The sequence below is a fragment of the Hyaena hyaena genome, unplaced genomic scaffold (genome assembly GCF_003009895.1).
Source record: "Hyaena hyaena isolate Hyena2069 unplaced genomic scaffold, ASM300989v1 scaffold_76, whole genome shotgun sequence".
NCBI classification, from domain to species: Eukaryota; Metazoa; Chordata; class Mammalia; order Carnivora; family Hyaenidae; genus Hyaena; species Hyaena hyaena.
This window is the reverse complement of record NW_024080709.1, coordinates 3,634,853-3,656,233: the sequence shown is the minus strand read 5'-3', so window position 1 is coordinate 3,656,233 and position 21,381 is coordinate 3,634,853. Positions and strand designations below refer to the sequence as shown.

The 21,381-nt window shown below is 47.6% G+C and overlaps 1 protein-coding gene across 2 annotated transcripts in view; it reads right to left on the bottom strand.

Annotated features, from left to right (window-relative positions):
• Positions 1 to 20,876, bottom strand: part of ZC3H7A (zinc finger CCCH-type containing 7A) — a 38,508-nt gene extending 17,632 nt beyond the window's left edge. Inside the window, exons 1-8 of one of the 2 annotated variants that reach the window (XM_039233560.1) lie at positions 20,730 to 20,876; positions 9,933 to 10,034; positions 8,534 to 8,573; positions 3,053 to 3,250; positions 1,561 to 1,719; positions 1,284 to 1,364; positions 1,137 to 1,175; positions 448 to 481 (exon numbers count right to left, since the gene is read on the bottom strand). In XM_039233560.1, coding sequence (XP_039089491.1) covers positions 448 to 481; positions 1,137 to 1,175; positions 1,284 to 1,364; positions 1,561 to 1,719; positions 3,053 to 3,250; positions 8,534 to 8,573; positions 9,933 to 10,000 — 619 coding nt within the window. In that variant the 5' untranslated portion in view covers positions 10,001 to 10,034; positions 20,730 to 20,876. Of the gene's footprint in view, positions 1 to 447; positions 482 to 1,136; positions 1,176 to 1,283; positions 1,365 to 1,560; positions 1,720 to 3,052; positions 3,251 to 8,533; positions 8,574 to 9,932; positions 10,035 to 20,187; positions 20,391 to 20,729 lie in introns of those variants that run through there. The other variant, XM_039233561.1, reaches the window with a different exon arrangement.
• Between the last annotated feature and the right edge of the window lie 505 nt (positions 20,877 to 21,381).

The following is a 21,381-nucleotide window of genomic DNA, read 5'->3' as shown; positions in this document are numbered from 1 at the left end:
GTGCCCTTACTCACCTGAGACGAGTGTCAAGAGCCAATAAGGGCGAAAACGAGGAGCAGGGTGAGAACACGAAAGTAATTGTAAAAACAGAGAGAGTCAAGAGTGGAAGCAGTTCAAATAAAAGTGTCAACATAATTCTCAACGTCATGTGTTTGACCCAGGAACAGACATATTCACTCGTGAAAACTTATCCTTCTTCCTCACAATGCCCGGCCGCCTTCCGGGCAGAGCTACGAGGCGCTGGTAAAGCCACACGGGATGCTCACTGACCGCTTACTGACATCCAGGGTCACCAATCCCCTGCTGGCACATCTGGACACACTAAGGTAGTTTTCGAAATTACTCTTGCTTGAACACTAACGGCCGTAATCTTATCTGACAACGCTATCCCACCTACGGAGTCTAGGGCCGCCACTTTCTAGAACAAGATGACACGGGAAAACGTACCTGGCTCGATATCTTCCACGGAACAGTTCAAAGCCTGGAAATTAAACCAAATAATGGATCATCGTCTGGTCAGCACTCGGGACTACAAGCAGACAGTCTGTCAGTCTCACTCCGAGGCAGCAATGCAAGTTCTCACAGAACGTTTACGTCCTTCCATTTGAGATCCAAGAAAGAAACAGAACGCGCAAACCTCCGCGGCGCGTGGGTAAGCAGGTGGCCTTGCGGCACCGCCCTGGGCTCTCCAGGCCCGTCCTTCCCAAGGGCCCTTCGGGAACACGGCTTCCAGAAGGCCTAGTCTAGCCTCTGCTCGCTCCCCAACTCACACAGGCACCCTAACAGCTCCGGGAAGTCTCACCGTTTAAAAACCAACAGCTTGTTAACTGTGTCTAGCCCGATGGCTGCCGAAATTCCTACCTGGCCCCGAGGCCACTTTTTCTAATAAAACCTAACATCTGTGAACATCCTGTGAAATCCTCCATCGGACTCAGGAAATGCTGGCTGCAAGATATGCCTAGAGCTGTTTGTTTCCTTTTACAGAACAGGAAGCTGTGGCCAATTACGTGTCTGAGAAACAAAAAGCTCTCAAAAATAGACACAAACCAAAAATATTAAAAGCAGGGCAGCTAACACTGCCATGTGCTCTTCTTTGCACTCAGAGGGACGAGTCCTCACGGAAGTAATAACTTTACCTTGGAAGCCCCGTCCCCAGGAGCGGATTTTAACGAGAGCTGAAAGAAAACAAAGGTGCGGATTTTAAAAAACTAAGTTAATATCAGAAGTGATTCCAAGTCCCAACCACACGGAATGAAAACACCCGGTGGAGAGCACCAGCTTACCTCTGCCCTAACGTACGCTTTTCTTATCTTAAATCCCAATTTCTGAGCTAGTTCTTGAGTTAGTTTGATCACGTGTTCATCCTGGAAAAATACAACAGGATTAACGGAGGGTTATGTTTACTAACTGGGAAGACAAACAAAACAGCCAGAACTCATATTCTGTGGGGGCACCTGCTTTACGGGCACTTAACCCTTAATAAAGCGGTGGACAGGTGGCTGGAAAACGGAACTCTGTGGCTACGACGTAAACCAATGAACTCAAATAGAAATTCCATACCTGAGGCACTGCCAAGGAGCACTTTGCTACAGAGTCGTAAGCTTCTCTGTATCTTCCTAAATCACTGAGAGCCTTAGATTTCCGATACAGCGCTTTGCAGTTACTGGAGTTTAAACTGAGGACTGTATCGCAGTCTTCTAAAACTTTATCGTGGAAACCCTAGGGTGTGAGACCACACAACGTTAGCAACAATTCATTCCCGCACTAATGTCTTCCTGCAAACGCAAGCAAATTAAGACCCCGGACTACTGCCCTTCCTTCAGACTCAAAGTTAGCGGTATTATTTCTCTTTTCCAAAGTATTTTCACTGTGAAATTCCCAATAGGCAAAAGTACAGAATATACAATGAACTCCATTGGAACCATCATCCAGACCAGACAAATGTTGACCTCTGGCCAGAAAGGCCCCAGATCTTCAAGAAAGAAAACTGTCCGGACCTGGCGGGTGGCCCGGGCGCCACTCTCCCTTCCTTTAATGGAGTTCATTAAAATGTCAACTGGAAACGTGACTCCCACACAGCCAGCTAGCCCCAGAAGGATCCATTAGAAAAAAACAAAACAAGCCATCAGTGAATCTTCAATAAGAACCGGGTGACAACAAGGTCCATGGTGAACATTTGAAGCAGATCAAAATATTGCTTTTCAGCTCAGACCTGTGTTAAATCTTCTGAAGGTGAGACACTGTGCGGCGCTAACGGGGCTCCGGACAGGACTAGCGGACTCTCGACCGAGCAACTGTGTCCGTACAGACGCCTGACTGACGCACGGATCCGTACTTGCATCCTCCTGGGCGGATTTTGTTATAAGCAGACGCGGCCCAGAACCCAGACTCACGGGGCAGCTCCAAGGACCGGTCATCAAGAGACAGATTTGATTTTTAAAATTCCTGAACACGTATCCAAAGCTGGCTTTTCAAAGCTTCAGCCCACTCTAAGAGCAGTCAGTAAAAGGGGTGCCTGGGTGGCTCAGACAGTCAAATGTCTGACTTCGGCTCAGGTCATGAACTCACGGTTTGTGAGTTCAAGCCCCGCGTCGGGCTCTGCGCTGACAGCTCGGAGCCTGGAGCCTGTTTCGGATTCTGTGTCTCCCTCTCTGCCCCTCCTCTGCTCATGCTGTCTGTGTGTGTGTGTGTGTGTGTGTTAAAATAATAAATACAAAATTTAAACAAAATTTTTTAAATAATATGTCTCTCTTAAAAATTGAAATTAGAGGGGCATCTGGGGTACTCAGTCAGTTAAGTGTCCAACTCTTGATTTCGGCTCAGGTCATGATCTCATGGTTCTTGAATTTGAGCCAAGTCAGCACTGACAGTGCAGACCCTGCTTGGGATTCTCTCTCTCCCTCTCTCTCTCTCTCTGTCCCTCCCCGCCTCACAAAATAAATTTTTTAAAAAACTGAAATTAGAAAACTGACTTACAATGTATTTTGTTAGTGAAAATGCTTTTTCCCTCTAGAAACACTGTTCTGCTCTAAAAAAACAAATCACCACTCACCATATTAGAATAGCAAGCAATACGATTTATATGCAGTTTTTCGATTATTTCTTTAGGGATGACAATTTCCTCCGACTTGGCATAAGCAGCTATGTTCAGAGCTTCTGTGTACTGGCTTATCGAGCTGCTCCAATCACGTTCCCGATAAATGTCATTTCCTTCGTTAAAAAGATTTCTCACAAGAGCACGTAAATATACCTTAAAAAAAGAGAGAGGAAAAAAAAAGAGAGTTACCACTCGAAGCCCTTTATGGAACAGGAGAAAGTATAGGGGAATTTTAATTTTTGTGCTGAAAACTTCCGAGCCTTAGATGTGACAGCCCCAGCCGCCTCACGACCATCTCAGCGAGGGCTTCCTCTGGCTTGCTTGCTCAAGGGCAAGGACAATTTCTCATCATGAGGAAAAAGGCAGCAAAAGCACCTTGTGAGAATCTGCTCGCATCCCTAACTCGGTGCCCACATTAAACTCTGCAAGTGGAAACTCAAGGTTTGAAGGAATGAGCATCCTGGGCCTTGGACTGGTATTTCCAGACTGCCCGCCAGAGCGGCAAGAACAGCAAGGATGTAAACCTCTAGTAATTTCTAGGTGGAAAACGGTATCTTTTTTTTACTCCTGTGCCTGATTACCAAGGGTCTCCCACATTTGTACGGACCATCGTGTCTCCCCTGCGGTAAACGTTTGCTCAGGTCAGTTACTGGTTTGGGAGAGGGGATGTTAGATCTTTTTCTCACGGAGGAAGTATAGTATACAGGTTCTTGTGCTACGTATAGAAGTTCTGGAGTTTCCTTCCTGATTTCCATCATTGTTCTAATACTTTAAAAGTCAGGATTAGATAAATATTCGAGTCCCCAGTCTCATGTTTTGCAATTCATGTCTAAGCTGACAGAATTAGTAAAGAAAACTGGACAGATCAACCTTTAACAAGGGCGGGGACTTTTGACATGCCACTTAACCTCACGGGACCCCAGGTCCAGTTATAGATGTCAGGGCTGTAAAACTGACTGTACAATGAACGGACTGTTCCCAGTGCTTTCTAGCCATAATACTCTACGATTCTACATCTGTTTGGTGGGGGGGGGGGGGGGGGGTGGGACAAGGAAAAAAACCGAGAAGGAGACCAAGAAGACAGAGGGAGAGAGGCAGAGAGAAAGAAGTCACATTTAGAAGCATCAAAACCCACAGCCTGCACAGGTGAGGGCCTTGAGTCCAGGGCCAGGTGAAGTGGGCTTTCCCTGCGCCTCTAACTAGTTTCACGTCTAGTTGCTGCCTCCCAGGGTCCAGACACCCTCTACTGCTTTTAGAACCTCCTTTTCCTAAATAAAAATAGAAGATACTGTGCCCTCTCCTTCACAACATATTCCATCCAAGTTGTCTTCAGTGAAATGAGAGGTAGGCTAAAAGTAATTTTCAAAGGAGGCGCCTGGGTGGTTCAGTCAGCTAAGGGTCTGACTCCTGATTTGGGCTCAGGTCATGACCTCGCAGTTGGTGAGGTCGAGCCCCTAAATGGGGTCTGCGCTGAGAATGTAGAGGCTGCTCAGGATTCACTCTCTCCTCTCTGACCCTCCCTCATTCACGCTTGCTCGCTTTCTCTGTCTAAATAACGAAATGAACTTAAAAAAAAAAACTCTATTAAAAAAAAGTAATTTCCCAGGAGCTCAGAAGAAAACTTAGTGCAAACTACACTCATGGAGGAAAGAAAATATACAACTGTCCACATATACCAAAGCCATGATGTCCTATATATATATGTATATATATACACACACATATACACACACATACACATATATACACACATATATATATGCATACACACACACATACACCCATATATGTATATATGCATACGCACACACATACACATATATACACACATATATATATGCATACACACACACATACACCCATATATGTATATATGCATACGCACACACATACACATATATACACACATATATATATGCATACACACACACATACACCCATATATGTATATATGCATACGCACACACATACACATATATACACACATATATATATGCATACACACACACATACACCCATATATGTATATATGCATACGCACACACATACACATATATACACACATATATATATGCATACACACACACATACACCCATATATGTATATATGCATACGCACACACATACACATATATACACACATATATATATGCATACACACACACATACACCCATATATGTATATATGCATACGCACACACATACACATATATACACACATATATATATGCATACACACACACATACACCCATATATGTATATATGCATACGCACACACATACACATATATACACACATATATATATGCATACACACACACATACACCCATATATGTATATATGCATACGCACACACATACACATATATACACACATATATATATGCATACACACACACATACACCCATATATGTATATATGCATACGCACACACATACACATATATACACACATATATATATGCATACACACACACATACACCCATATATGTATATATGCATACGCACACACATACACATATATACACACATATATATATGCATACACACACACATACACCCATATATGTATATATGCATACGCACACACATACACATATATACACACATATATATATGCATACACACACACATACACCCATATATGTATATATGCATACGCACACACATACACATATATACACACATATATATATGCATACACACACACATACACCCATATATGTATATATGCATACGCACACACATACACATATATACACACATATATATATGCATACACACACACATACACCCATATATGTATATATGCATACGCACACACATACACATATATACACACATATATATATGCATACACACACACATACACCCATATATGTATATATGCATACGCACACACATACACATATATACACACATATATATATGCATACACACACACATACACCCATATATGTATATATGCATACGCACACACATACACATATATACACACATATATATATGCATACACACACACATACACCCATATATGTATATATGCATACGCACACACATACACATATATACACACATATATATATGCATACACACACACATACACCCATATATGTATATATGCATACGCACACACATACACATATATACACACATATATATATGCATACACACACACATACACCCATATATGTATATATGCATACGCACACACATACACATATATACACACATATATATATGCATACACACACACATACACCCATATATGTATATATGCATACGCACACACATACACATATATACACACATATATATATGCATACACACACACATACACCCATATATGTATATATGCATACGCACACACATACACATATATACACACATATATATATGCATACACACACACATACACCCATATATGTATATATGCATACGCACACACATACACATATATACACACATATATATATGCATACACACACACATACACCCATATATGTATATATGCATACGCACACACATACACATATATACACACATATATATATGCATACACACACACATACACCCATATATGTATATATGCATACGCACACACATACACATATATACACACATATATATATGCATACACACACACATACACCCATATATGTATATATGCATACGCACACACATACACATATATACACACATATATATATGCATACACACACACATACACCCATATATGTATATATGCATACGCACACACATACACATATATACACACATATATATATGCATACACACACACATACACCCATATATGTATATATGCATACGCACACACATACACATATATACACACATATATATATGCATACACACACACATACACCCATATATGTATATATGCATACGCACACACATACACATATATACACACATATATATATGCATACACACACACATACACCCATATATGTATATATGCATACGCACACACATACACATATATACACACATATATATATGCATACACACACACATACACCCATATATGTATATATGCATACGCACACACATACACATATATACACACATATATATATGCATACACACACACATACACCCATATATGTATATATGCATACGCACACACATACACATATATACACACATATATATATGCATACACACACACATACACCCATATATGTATATATGCATACGCACACACATACACATATATACACACATATATATATGCATACACACACACATACACCCATATATGTATATATGCATACGCACACACATACACATATATACACACATATATATATGCATACACACACACATACACCCATATATGTATATATGCATACGCACACACATACACATATATACACACATATATATATGCATACACACACACATACACCCATATATGTATATATGCATACGCACACACATACACATATATACACACATATATATATGCATACACACACACATACACCCATATATGTATATATGCATACGCACACACATACACATATATACACACATATATATATGCATACACACACACATACACCCATATATGTATATATGCATACGCACACACATACACATATATACACACATATATATATGCATACACACACACATACACCCATATATGTATATATGCATACGCACACACATACACATATATACACACATATATATATGCATACACACACACATACACCCATATATGTATATATGCATACGCACACACATACACATATATACACACATATATATATGCATACACACACACATACACCCATATATGTATATATGCATACGCACACACATACACATATATACACACATATATATATGCATACACACACACATACACCCATATATGTATATATGCATACGCACACACATACACATATATACACACATATATATATGCATACACACACACATACACCCATATATGTATATATGCATACGCACACACATACACATATATACACACATATATATATGCATACACACACACATACACCCATATATGTATATACGCATACGCGCGCACACACACACATATATACACCCATATATATATACCCACACACACACACGCATATATATATATACATCTGTGTACAAGACTGACAAACTCTTTCTATAGGGGCCCAGAGAGTAAATACTTCAGGCTCTGTGGGCCATATGGTCTCTGTCTCAACTACCATATGTCGTGAAAACAGCCACAGATAATAAACATATCAACAAATAGGTGCCGCTGTGTTCCAATAAAACTTTATTTACAGAAACAGACAACGGACCCCATCTGGCCCGCCAAGCCCGAGTCTGCCAACCCCCAGCACCCATTACTGTTCACAAGTTACTTGCAGAGCTTTTAAGTAGATGTGCCCAGTCATTACCGCATATTGTTCCTGTGTCCCTGGATACGACAGCGGTGACCTAAGAGGAAGAAACCAGTGAATTTTAATTATCGGACTTCTCAGGACTTGTTCATCCTGATGCCATCACAAAGCTAAGGTTCTATCAGCTCGCTACGGGTTCAATGAGCATTTTAAAGACCTACCTTCCTTTACTACCATTATTCACATAGGCCATTATTCACATGAAACATGGGGGGTGGGGGGAAATGTGCAACTATTCCCTTATGTTTTCTCAAGTATAACACTTTTGTTTTTCTAAACCTACTTCTACCCAGAGGTGGCCTAATTCTTCAAACACTAAACAAAAAGTTTTCAAATAGCATACAGCCACTAATACTTTTTGACTCGATTTGCTGTAATACAGAGAAGGTCTCCTCTCCTGAAGAACAGAGCGGGCCTTCTGCCTGGACGTGTCCACCCAAGCCCCGGGCGGCCTTGGCACTGGCCTGCTCCATGAAGGCTGGTTAGAGATCAAGCTTATTAACAGAACTGATTACAAAAGCCCTATGTGCACGTGCGTGTTTGATCTCATCCCTTTTCAGTCGTCAGAAGTATTCTGATCAGATTAGGTTCTGACCCCTCTGGGTCTAACATTTTCAGAGAAGTTACAGGATTTTAGCTCTAAAAACCAGACAGGAAGGTAGACTTCAGAACACACAGGAAGTCAACTGTTCACGAGCAAAAAATATTGCTGGACACAAATATCTAATTTCTAACCCGAATTAAGAGGATTTATAAACGGGACTAGAGATTTCTTAACCTAATCTAAAAAAGTACAGGGGCGCCTGGGTGGCTTGGTCGGTCAAGCGTCCGACTTTCGCTTAGGTCATGATCTCGCGGTTCGTGGGTTCGAGCCCCGCGTCGGGCTCTGTGCTGACTGCCAGCTCAGAGCCTGGAGCCTGTTTCAGTCTGTGACTCCCTCTCTCTCCCTGACCCTCCCCTGCTCACGCTGTCTCTCTCTCTCCTAGAAATAAATAAAAACATTAAAAAAAATAAAAATAAAAAATAAAAAAGTACAGTCGGCTCTTGAACAACATGGGTTTGAACAGTGGGGGCCCACGGACAACATTATCTTTCTCGATGAACGTTATATGGGTGCTGTGAACGTATTTCCTCTTCCTGATGAACTTCCTAACGTTTTCTTTTGTCCAGCTTACTTTATTTTAATTCAGTAAATAATACGTGCAACATACAAAACATGTTCATCGACTGCTTATGCTCTGGTAAGGCTTGCAAAGGTCAACTGTAGCAGGCTGCTAACCAATCAGAAGTTACACATGGATCTGCAACCGAGCCAGTGGTCCACGCCCCTCACCCCGCGCTGCACAAGGGCCTGCTGTATACGTGACGTGGACACGCCCACGAGTCGGGCCCTTACTGGATAAACTGCAGTCCTTCCTTAATGTTCTGCTGCCTCTTTCTTCTCTCCTCGGACACACTGGACATGTTATCCCCCACATCCACTTTCTAAACGATCGATCTGGAAAGAAATGAGACACAAAGTTATACACAGCGCAGAGCTCCTGGACCCCAAGTAAAACACCCACCATCTGCGGTCCGGCCACACTGCTGCTTGCGGACACGCCCCTCTCTGTGGCCTGGACTCTGGGCTGCGGGACCCCGGGAGCCCTCACCCCCGCACGGTCCCTGCTGCCCCGCACACGAAGCGGCCGGTTTTCATGCCAACTTTGTCTGTTCCTCCAAGTCATCTCCCCACAGCCCCTTGGCTACAGGTTTCGTTTCTTCCCTGTCTACATGCACGCACACATGCACGCACACGTGAGCTGCTGGAGAGTCCTGGCCTTGTTTTGCTTCTGGAAGTTCTCCAGAAGTGAAAAGGTCTCACACCCGCTTGCCTCCAAGGGAGTCTGGCTTCCAGTGTGCAGCGTAGAAAACTTACACGCGTTTTATTGCACAAACTTTTGAAATAATCCTTGCTCATTCAACTGATAGAATGAAAAATCTACATGAAGTCATGCCACTGGAATTCTCTAGAAGGTAAGGGTTCACCTTCCACATAACCCCAGCAGATGTCAACACAAATCAGGGCCATGGGGATCTGCCCCCCACCTGATCAATGTGCGTTAAGCAATTCCCAGCAAGTTAAAGGACAACCACAGGGAAGAGATCCAGGGTAAAACACTGTCCCCCAATGTCCTGGATGAGGGTCTGTCAACCTTAGCACTTTGGGGCAAGCAGACCTGGGCTCGGGGGGCTGAACCGTGCACTGCAGGATGTTAGCGGCAGCACCCCCCCCCACCTCCACCCATGAGATGCCAGTAACGCCCCTCCCCCCCGTTATAACAACCAAAAATTCCTCCAGGTTTTGTTCTATGTCCCTGGTGGGGGGGGGGGGGGGGGGGGGCACATTATCCCTCAGAGATGAGGACTGGGATCTAAACCCCGGAGGACATCTTACCACACAACCGTGTATTTGAACCCGCATGACGTGTGGGGAACTTGCACTCAGGTTTCAAGCTGAAATGTTTAGTTTCATTATTGCTTGACATTCATAGTTTTATTATTGAGTCTGCCTTTTTCAAAGTGTAAGAGGTGGGGACCAGGGTTGGGTGGCCCCAAAGTCTGGTAACTGGTGATCATTTTTTTCCATTCTTTAAAAACTGTCAGTTCTACATATTTTGATCTTTTATCGCAAAGTTGTTAACTTTACCGGGGCACCTGGGTGACTCTGTCGGTTGAACGTCCAACTCCTGATTTCAGCTCAGGTCCTGATCTCTCAGTTCGTGAGTTCGAGCCCCGCATCAGGCTCTGTGCTGACAGTGCAGAGCCTGCTTTGGACTCTCTCTCTCTGCTACTCTCCTGCTTACACTCATGCTCAATCACTCTGCTCTCTCTCAAAAATAAAAAAATAAAATATACTTTGTTAAGAATAAAAGTTGTTACGTCACTGAAGTGTTTACATGTGAAATGATCTATCCAAGATTTGCTACAAAATATTCCAGCAAACAAAACAAAAGGGGGTGGGGGGGAGGGGATGAAACAGCTGAATGTTCCCAACCAGGGACAAATACTGGGAATCTCTCTACTTTGCCAATGTCTGAAATGTTTCAAAATAAAAAGTTTACAACGCCCATGAAGTAAAATGGCATTATTTCTGGAATTTGCTTTTCACATAGTCTCGCTTAGAGAGGAATGAATGGGTGGAAATGAAACAAGACTGCCAAAAATATGGACCGTTGCCCTAACCTGTGATGGGGGGGGGGGTGTCATTTTGCTCCTCCACTTGAACTTGTCTGACCATTTCCTTAACAAAAAAAATTTTTTTTCAATTCATACTTGAATGTACAAAGTTATTTAAGGAGGTGCTATTTGTAAGAGAAAAAGATCAAAAATTGACTCCATGTCTATCAAGAAGGATGTGGACCATGCTGGAAAAAAAGGCCAAGTAAGGTGTGAGTGTCCACAACAGGACCCCGCTCTGTTCGGGAAAAGGGTGGGGGAGGCTGCGTATTCCTATCTCCCTGTACACCCTGGAAACAGCTCCGGACGGCATCCCAGAGTGCCCCAGCCGTGGGAGAAGCCTGGGACTCGGAGAGCGGTAGGAAGGGCCTTTTCGCTGCATACCTTTAAGACTTTGTTCCTGAACCTTGTACGTGAAGTACCGAGGAGAAAAAATTTTCAAGTCTTTTATACAAGTCAACGTAGCCTCTGACCCCTTCCTTGGAAAGATGACTTAAGGGACCACCAAGCCTTTTTTCTATTTTATTTAAGGCGGGGCCAATTTAGAGCCAGAAGTGACCGCTCAGAGGCACCCAGAAGAGCACTGGGGGGGGGGGGGGGGGGGCAGTGAGGCCTGAGAGACGGAGACAAGGGAAAGGTGACCCCGAGCAAGCAGTCTTCACCGTCTCCGGTGACCAGTACCCTTCCTCCCAAGCTCTGCGCAGGCAAGCCGACCAATGAGTTTGAGGTTCACTCAGAAGGCAAATCTGCTGGCCGAGAAGGGACTCCTGGGTAACGATAATCCACTAAGTTAATAGCCTTAGAGCCATTTCCCCAGAAAGTGCCAGAAAACCTTGAACCTCAACCTCTTCAGGACAAAAGGGCATGTGGCCAAGAGCTGACAACCCAAGCAGGTGATTAAGAAGAAATAAGATGCAGGCTCTTTTAATAGCATGAATCACGTGTCTCCTTTCCATGTTTAAAGATTTGGGGCGGGGCGCCTGGGGGGCTCAGTGGGTTAAGCATCTGACTTGGCCTCAGGTCATGATCCCACGGGGTTCGTGAGTTCGAGCCCCGCATCAGGCTCTGTGCTGACAGCTTGGAGCCTGGAGTCTGCTTCGGATTCTGTGTCTCCCTCTCTCCTGTCCTCCCCTGCTCGTGCTCTGTCTCTCTCCCAAGAAATAAACATTCAAAAAAAATTAAAAAGAAAAAAGATTTGGGAACATATGATCAGGTGATAGTCAAATTCAATATGATAGAGAATTTCATATTCTTGTAGCATTTCCCCAAGTTAAAAATCTTTCTCAATGAACACTATACACCCACCTATGGTCTACAATTAATATTTTGCTGTTCATCACATCTGCCCATCTTTTTTTTTAATTTGAAAATATTTATTTATGGGTTTTATTTAGTTTTTAATCTACATCCAAGTTAGTTAGCATAGAGTGCAACAATGATTTCAGGAGCAGATTCCTTAATGCCCCTCACCCATTTAGCCCACTGCCCCCCACAACCCCTCCAGCAACCCTCTGTTGAATCTTTTATGTTTTGTCCCCCTCTATGTTTTTATATTACTTTTGCTTCCCTTCCCTTATGTTCATCTATATTGTATCTTAAACTCCTCATATGAGTAAAGTCACATGATATTTGTCCTTCTCTGACTAATTTTGCTTAGCATGATACCCTCTACTTCCATCCATGTAGTTGCGAACGGCAAGATTTCGCTCTTTTTGATTGCCAAGTAATACTCCAGTGTAGATTTCTATATACCACATCTTTTTTACCTATTCGTCAGTCAACGGACATTTGGGCTTTTCCGTAATTCAGCGATTGGGGAGCGTGTGCCCCTTCGAATCAGCACTCCTGCATCCCTTGGATAAACACCTGGTACACCTGCCAACTTGATCCATTTACCCATCCCTCTGTCCATCCATCAACCCACCTTTTTTATTCTGGCAAAGCAGCAGACATCAATTATAATTCATCAATAAACACTTCAGAATACGCATTATCACTTAGCTTTCAAGACTGGCTTAGGGGTTGTTTTAAGGCCATATGCAGAAACTTTCTTCCCTGTAAAATGCACAAATTGTAGGGCAGGTTCTGACAAACGTTACCCTCCTGTAACCCAGACCACAGTCCTGATGCACACGTTACTGACTTACTGACGGTCCAGAGAGTTCCGGCAGGCCCCACCCTGCCCCACCCTTACCCCTGGCAATCACTGTTCTGACTTTCTTCCACCACAGATTAGTTTCACCCTCCCACTTCCCACTTTGAAAGAAAGACAAATGTTTTGTACGCAATCTTATTTGGGGATCCATTTAAAATCTGGCATCAATTTTAAAGTGAGAAAATTTGATAACGTTCACCCAACAGCCACCTATCTTTTTTTTTTTTTTTAATATTTTATTTATTTCTAGGAGAGAGAGAGAGACAGCATGAGCAGGGGAGGGTCAGAGAGAGAGGGAGTCACAGACTCTGAAACATGCTCCAGGCTCTGAGCTGGCAGTCAGCACAGAGCCCGACGCTGGGCTCGAACCCACGAACCGCGAGATCATGACCTGGGCGAAAGTCGGACGCCCAACAGCCACCTATCTTATTCAAACTCAGCAGGTGCACGCTCCCTCGAGCCCAGGGCTCTTCCAGCTGGTCTCTAAATGTGGGAGCCCTGGGGCTTCACTGGGACCCCTTCCCTCCCCCAGCCACACGCCTGCCCCCGCACCCCCCGGGACGTCCCACGTGGCCCAGTGACGGGAGGCCGCCTGCCCTTCTGGTGCTTCTACTAGATATCTCACAGACATCACAAACTGTTTATTTTTAATAGTTTCTAATGTTTATTTTGAGAGAGAGAGAGACAGGGCAGGGGAGGGGCAGAGAGAGAGAGGGAGACAGAATCTGAAGCAGGCTCCGTACCATCAGGCAAAGCCAGATGCAGGGCTCAAACCCACAAACCACGAGATCATGACCTGAGCTGAAACCAAGAGCTGTGTGCTTAGCCGACTGAGCCGCCCAGGGGCCCCTACATCACAAACGCTTTAAAAAGTAAGATTTTAATAGGAGGACAGTGAAGAGGATGGTCTCCTCTCCTGTCACGCAGCACCCACCCCACCGTCCTAAGGGCAGTCACCCACTGTCACTGATCTGTGTCCTGACACAGAAACTCTGTGGCACAACAGTGGATCTCGACCGCGGTGGTGATTATGTGAATCTACACCTGGGATAACACTGCACGCGCGTGCACGCACACACGCACACACGCACGCACGCACACACGGGTGCATATAAAGCCCACAGGAGTTGGAGCCCGCAGTCTGGCTCACGGTTCCCTGGCTCTGCCGCCACACGGCACTCACACAAGATGGCACCCCCGGGGCAGGTGGATGAAGGAAGGCTTCGTGGGCCTCTACTTACCACGTGGGCAATTTCCTGTGAGTTTTTTTTTTTTAATTTTTTAATGTTTTATTTGAGAGAGAGAGAGAGACCGCCTGAGCAGGGGAGGGGCAGAGAGAGAGGGAGACACAGAATCCGAAGCAGGCTCCAGGCTCTGAGCTGTCAGCACAGAGCCCGACGCGGGGCTCGAACCCACGAACCGTGAGATCTGACCTGAGCTGAAGTTGGATGCTTAACCCACTGAGCCACCCAGGCACCCCTCCTGTGAGTTTATAATCATTTCAGAATAAAAAGTTAAAATATCCTATGCCTATGTTATTTTTGATACAAATTGAGGCTCCTAACGCGTGTGCACCTTGCTTGCTTTCTCCCAGTACCGAACCTCAAAGGCCCAGCCAGGGCCACGAAGCTGCTTTACCGGCCGCGGTCCGTGATCCGGCTGCACCGTAACCTCACTAGGCCACCAGAGACACGTGTTCCGGCTGTTTCCAGTGTCTCAAGGTCACCAGGTATGCAGGACATTTCACAGAAGTCCACCTTCAGAGAAGTCCCATAGGCTAAAGGGAGCACGTGTTTGTTTACCCACCCGGCTCCTGCCTGGGTCCGCCTGCCGCCAACAAGGCCCGAGGCCCCATGCCATCAAATGTTCCCTCATGCCGACCACGGAAGTGACCAACGTGTGCCAACGGTGAGCAACGCGACGAGGCTCTGCCTGGGCGCTTCCGCCACCCGTGAGGCCGCACAGCTCTTCCGACCTCAGAGTCCCTGGTTCTTCCTTCTCCATAAATTGTCTGTCTGTGCCTTTTGCCCATTTTCCTTCCAGGCTGACCTTTTCTCGTTCTGGAAATCACTTATATGCAGAGGAAAGTAGTCTTTTGTGATACTGGTACTAGTTTTCCCAACTTGGGATCAATCCTTTGACTTCAGACATGGCGCTTTTTGACAGCAGAAGTTTCTATTTCTAAGTATCTGAATTTACCAATATTTTTTTAGTGGTGCCTGCATTTTGACATACTCGTATATACCCCTACCACTTTGGAATTATAATTCTCTGGGCTTTCTCCAAATGCTCTGTTTTGTTTTGTTTTGTTAAATTTGCGGGGGTGGGGTGGGGTGGGGGTGGGTAGCACCAGGGTGGCTTCAACTCAGGTCATGATCTGTCAGTTCGTGAGTTCAGGCCACTTTGGGGTCTGTGCCGACAGCTCAGAGCCGGGAGCCTGCTTCAGATTCTGTGTCTCCCTCTCTCTCTGCCCCTCCCCGGCTCATGTTCTCTCAAAAATATACAAACATTTTTTTAAAATGTTTTAATTTTTCTTTTAATTAAAAACTTAAGCACACAATGTAATGGGATCTCTCAGCCGGCTGTAAGGACTGATGTAGGGATGCATGTTTCCCTTCGCCATTTACAAAAAGGCCATCTAGTCTACAGTGATACGCATACACAGTTCTGGGCTGCCAGTGACTTTCATTCAGCATTTCTGTCTTGAAGGGTCCTGACCCCAGGCTCTCCTGCCAATCCCTGCCCTCGGCCCCCTCGGCCCGTCAGTCCTGAAACCACCTTCCAGCCACCTGCTCAAACCAGAACCGGAAACCTGGCATCACCCTCTTCTTTCCCGCCCACTCCATGTCCGTCACCCCACTGATGAAGCCACGAGCGACAGTGCAGAGTATGTGCAGGGGACCCCGACTCTGACCACTTCTCACGACCGCCCGGCCCGGTCACACCGCCTCAAGTGATGCGATGCGGCACAGCCTCCTCTCCCCGCCTCGGCTCTAAGCCCCCGGCCGCTCCCTGACCCTCCCCCACCCACTTCCCACACTAAACTGAAAACACCAATCAGCTATTACAGCCGCGCTCTAAATCCGAGCTGCTAGAATGAACCCCAGAGCCCTCACCAGGACCTCTCAGCCCCAGGAGGACACGCCCACCCTCACGCAGGCGCAGCGGGCTGGGGCGGCTGGGGCTCGCTGTGCTCCCAGAGCACCGACCTGCTGCGGGCGTGGGGTGTCCAGGGCGGGGGCCCCGGGACGCTGTGTGCTAGCTCCTCCCTCCGCCCACTGCACTCTTCCCAGAGTGACACAGAGCTGACTCCTTTTCGTCCTGGCATCTTGGTTTAAATACCACCTTTCGAGGCCTTCCCTTGTGCCCTAAGCTGCTGCCTGCCCCTCCCCCCCCCCCCCCGCCGCCTTGCACTGTTCACTGCCAGAGCCACCCTGTCCCTCTTAGTCCTGACCAGATCCCAACGTCTGGGGCCAGGTCCACACATATTTGAATGTAAGGACGAATGAAGTGGCCAAGCGTGGAGACAATGCTTCACAGAAAGTCCAGAGGCCTGACACAACTGTCCACGAGAGGGCAAGCACGGCAGAGGAGGGCCCCAGGGAGGAAATGACCAAGCGGGCTGAGCTGGCTCTGGTGGGCCCGTCGGGGACAAGGTGGGGAGAAAGTCAACACAGCGGGGACTGACCTGAGACAGCCACAGAGAAAGACCCTAAGCGACCCAGGAAGTAGCACAGAGATGGGTTTCCTTCATCACCAACGGGCGGGGGGGGGGGGGGGGGGGGGGAGGAGCAAGTCAGACGTGCTGTCTTCTCAGCACTACATGAAAGGGAAATGGAGTGGGAGAGCTTGAACAGTACGTAGCAAAGCAAAAAGCCCAATTAAATATAAATTTCATTAAAGCACCTACAATTTTGCAAGCTGGAATGCTGTCTTTTGCTTATCAGCTGATTGTAAATGTTACTCATTCTGACATTTTATGTAAGGAGGAAAGGTGCCCTTGATCTTCATTATAATTCTCTAAGTACATACTCAGTGCCTGCTTTAGGTGAAACTGACTGTACTTACAATGTGCAATGCTAGTAGCCGGGCCGTGTATTCTGATCCATGACACTTCAGCCTCACAAGATAGAACTTTAGAAACTAGCTCCCATTAACAGAAGACACGGAAGCAAGTGAAATGTGATTGCAACATGCTCTACCGGCAGAAACAATAGCTAACGCTGGGTGCTCTTACTGGATGCAGAGCACTGTCCCAAGTGCTTTGCATACGTTAAATCATGTAATCCCCGTAATAGTCTTAAAGCAAAGATCCTAGGAGGAAATGAAGCACAGAGAAATGACGTGCAAGCAGTCCAGGCTCACAGCTAGGAAGTGGCGGAGCTAGATTTCAGGGCCAGACAGTCTGGCTCCAAGCCCGAATTCTTACCCACCGCATTATTCTGCACTGTAAGTGCCAAGGATGCCAGGAGGGCGAGTGGTCTAAGTGAGCCCTGGGCTGGGCTCCCAAAAACCAACCTGACAGACGTGGGCATTTTAAAGCCACTCAAGGGAACCGAATAAACACACCCCTGTACACGCACACACCCCAACATGCTCAAGGAACGTGATCTGAAGAAACTTAGACAAAGCACTGGGTTTCCCAGGGGAATGCGATGGACACAGGGCGTTAAAATACCAGTCCAGGGGAAATTTTCATATGGAAACATGCTCCACCCATACCATAATATCTTTAGACAGGAGGACTGAATATTCAACACTCTTACAAGACACACACAGGAAGAGAAAGGGGTCCAATGGCATATGGCACAGTGCTCGTATTTTCGCCTAAAAGGGTATTCCTAAACTTCAAGTGAAAAATTATAATCACCAGTCGCGATTTAATTCTACTCTCAGACTCATGCCTGTCTGTGTAAGGCCATAAACAGACAGACCAGCAAGAAGTAGCTGAAAAGTAACATTACTGTCAAACCTGCCTTGCAACAGTTACTTTGCTCTGGTAACACTTATAAAAGGGGCTACAATGTAACCTTCGGACAGATGTTCTACCACCTTCTTGAAACAGTGACTATTCTATTGGATACTTGAGGAGACCTGATGAGCAGCACCCAAGCAAACGTCACAATTAACTAGGAGGAAGGCATGGGCTTTCCGCTTCGGGCTTTTTTCCATGCTCTCTACGATACGCACATAAATGCTGGTAATACTGAACCTCGGTAACTCAACTCACCATCTAATTCTGATTTGAACCTAACACAACCATTTCCAGACTCTAAGGGACAGCAGAGACAGAACATTTTCAACAAAGAAAATTCTAATAACTTGAATTATTCTGCAAAGTAGGACAAGATCCTCATTTGCAATCAGCTCCACGGTTCAGTTCAGTCGAGGGTGAGAAGGAAGAGGCAGGGCCTCCTTGAGAGCCTAGGGGACAGGAGGCCACATGCCATCGGAGAAGCAGGGAAAGATAAGCAGATGGCACAGGCTCCGGGCCACCCTGCCCCCACTCAGACGCTCTGTTAGAGCGCTGGCCAATAGAAATATAATGCGAGCCACCTATGTCATTTCAAATTCCCAAGTTGCCACGTTAAACAAAAGTAAAAAGATATCGGCGGAAACCATTTGAACGCTTTTGGTTAACCCAGTTGTGTTCAAAACACCATCCTAATATATTCGGATTAACCTTTACAAAAAAATTAAAGGTCACAATTAACCTTTATTTTTTTCCCCACACCAAGTGTTTAAAATCAGATACTGTCTTTTTCACCTTGAGCTCATCCCAACTGGGTCTAGCCACACACCAGGTGCTCCACAGTCCCGGGTGGCCAGCGGCCACCTTCCAGAGCAGTGCAGGTCTAATGGGAAGCCGACCCCCACTCTTCCCGATCCCTAAGCACGGGTACCCTCTCTGATCTCTAAACACGGGGGGACGGGGCGGGGTGGGGGGGGGGATGCCCAAACACTTGACAAATTCCCCAAACCGGGCGCAGGCGCAAACTCTCGGGCCCAGCCAGCGTTTCCCGACTTGACCACACCCCTGCTATGACCGTCCCCGACCGTGAATTCGCGCTAATGAGAACTGACAGGTCTCTTCCATTCCTTAAGGGGGGGGGGGGGGGAAGAACCCTAAACCCAGGCAATGTCCTCATCCCCGGGAAAGCCAGGAAACCATTCGCCGCGGGTCCCAGATGTGCGCCGCACGCAAAAGAAAAGAGGGACGACCGAGGGGGGGGGGTAGCTGGGGGGGGTATTAACCCGAAATAAACGAGCCACGTACTCTGCGCGCATCCTTCCGGCCCCCAAACCCCAGATCCTCAATTAGGGGGCCCGCGGTGAGCAGACACACACAGACGGTGGCGATACGCCGGCGGTGGGGGAGGGAGGGCGGTAAACAAGCCGAGAGGGGGTGCGGAGCCAGCGGAAACGCGTGCAGGCGCCGAGGGCGGCGAGCCGCGGCCCTCCGCGCCCCCTTCCCGCAGGTGCGCCCCGGGGTGCCCGCAGCCCCGAGGGCAAAGGGAGGGGAGGGGGGAGGAGGGGGCCCCGGGACCCCGCCCGCCCGCGTCTGCCAGGAGCAGCCGGGCCCGGTAGGCGGCGCGCGCTCCGCCCTTCCCACCCCGGGGGGCCGCGATCTCCGCCCGCCCCCCCACACACACACACCCGCCGCCGCCGGGGCCCCTCCGCGCCGCCGCCCCTCCCCCGCCGGCGTCCGTTAACGGCCGCGCGCGAGCACGAGGCGGCGGCGGGCGCGCGCCGAGCGGGGGACGGGCGGCGGCGCGGGCCGGGCCGGGGGCGCGCGAGGGCCCGGGGGCGCCCACCTACCTGCGGGGACGGCCGCGCCGGCCGGCAGGCGGACAGCGGCGCGCAGAGGAGCGGGCGGCGGCGGCGACGGCGACGGCGACGACGGAGGCCTGGGCGCGCGCTCGCTCGCAGCTTCCCTCCGCGACCGGCGGCGGCGGCGGCGGTGGCAGCTGCGCGGCGCCCTCTGGCGGCGGGAGGCCGCGCGCGGCTCCCGAGCCAAGCCGCCATTGGCTGCGCCCGCGAGCGTCGTTGCCGGGGGCGGCGGCGCCACGTCGGGCCGGGCGGCGGCGGCGGCGGCGGCGGCGGCGGGAGCGGACGCGCGGGGCACCGCGGGCTGCGGCCGCGGCCTAAGCCGGCGGAGGGCTCGCTGGGCCCGAGAGGCGCCCGCTGGGGGACGCACGGTTCCCATTTCCGGGCGCCGCGTGCGCGGACGAGCAGGGACCTAGCGCGGCGTGCGACGGGGAGCTGACCCACTTTCGGGGATCCGGAAGCGTGCCCGACACCGTTTGCTTGGCAAGCCCGCGCCCGGCGCTTCCTTCTCTGCGCATGGAAACTGGGGAGCCGCGGAGCCACCATGTTGTCCCCCCCGCCCCCCTCCCGTCTTCCAGATGAGAAAGAGGCAGAGCGCTAGGGGGCAGCTCCGGGTGCGAGGGTTCCGTGTGCTGGCTCTGCG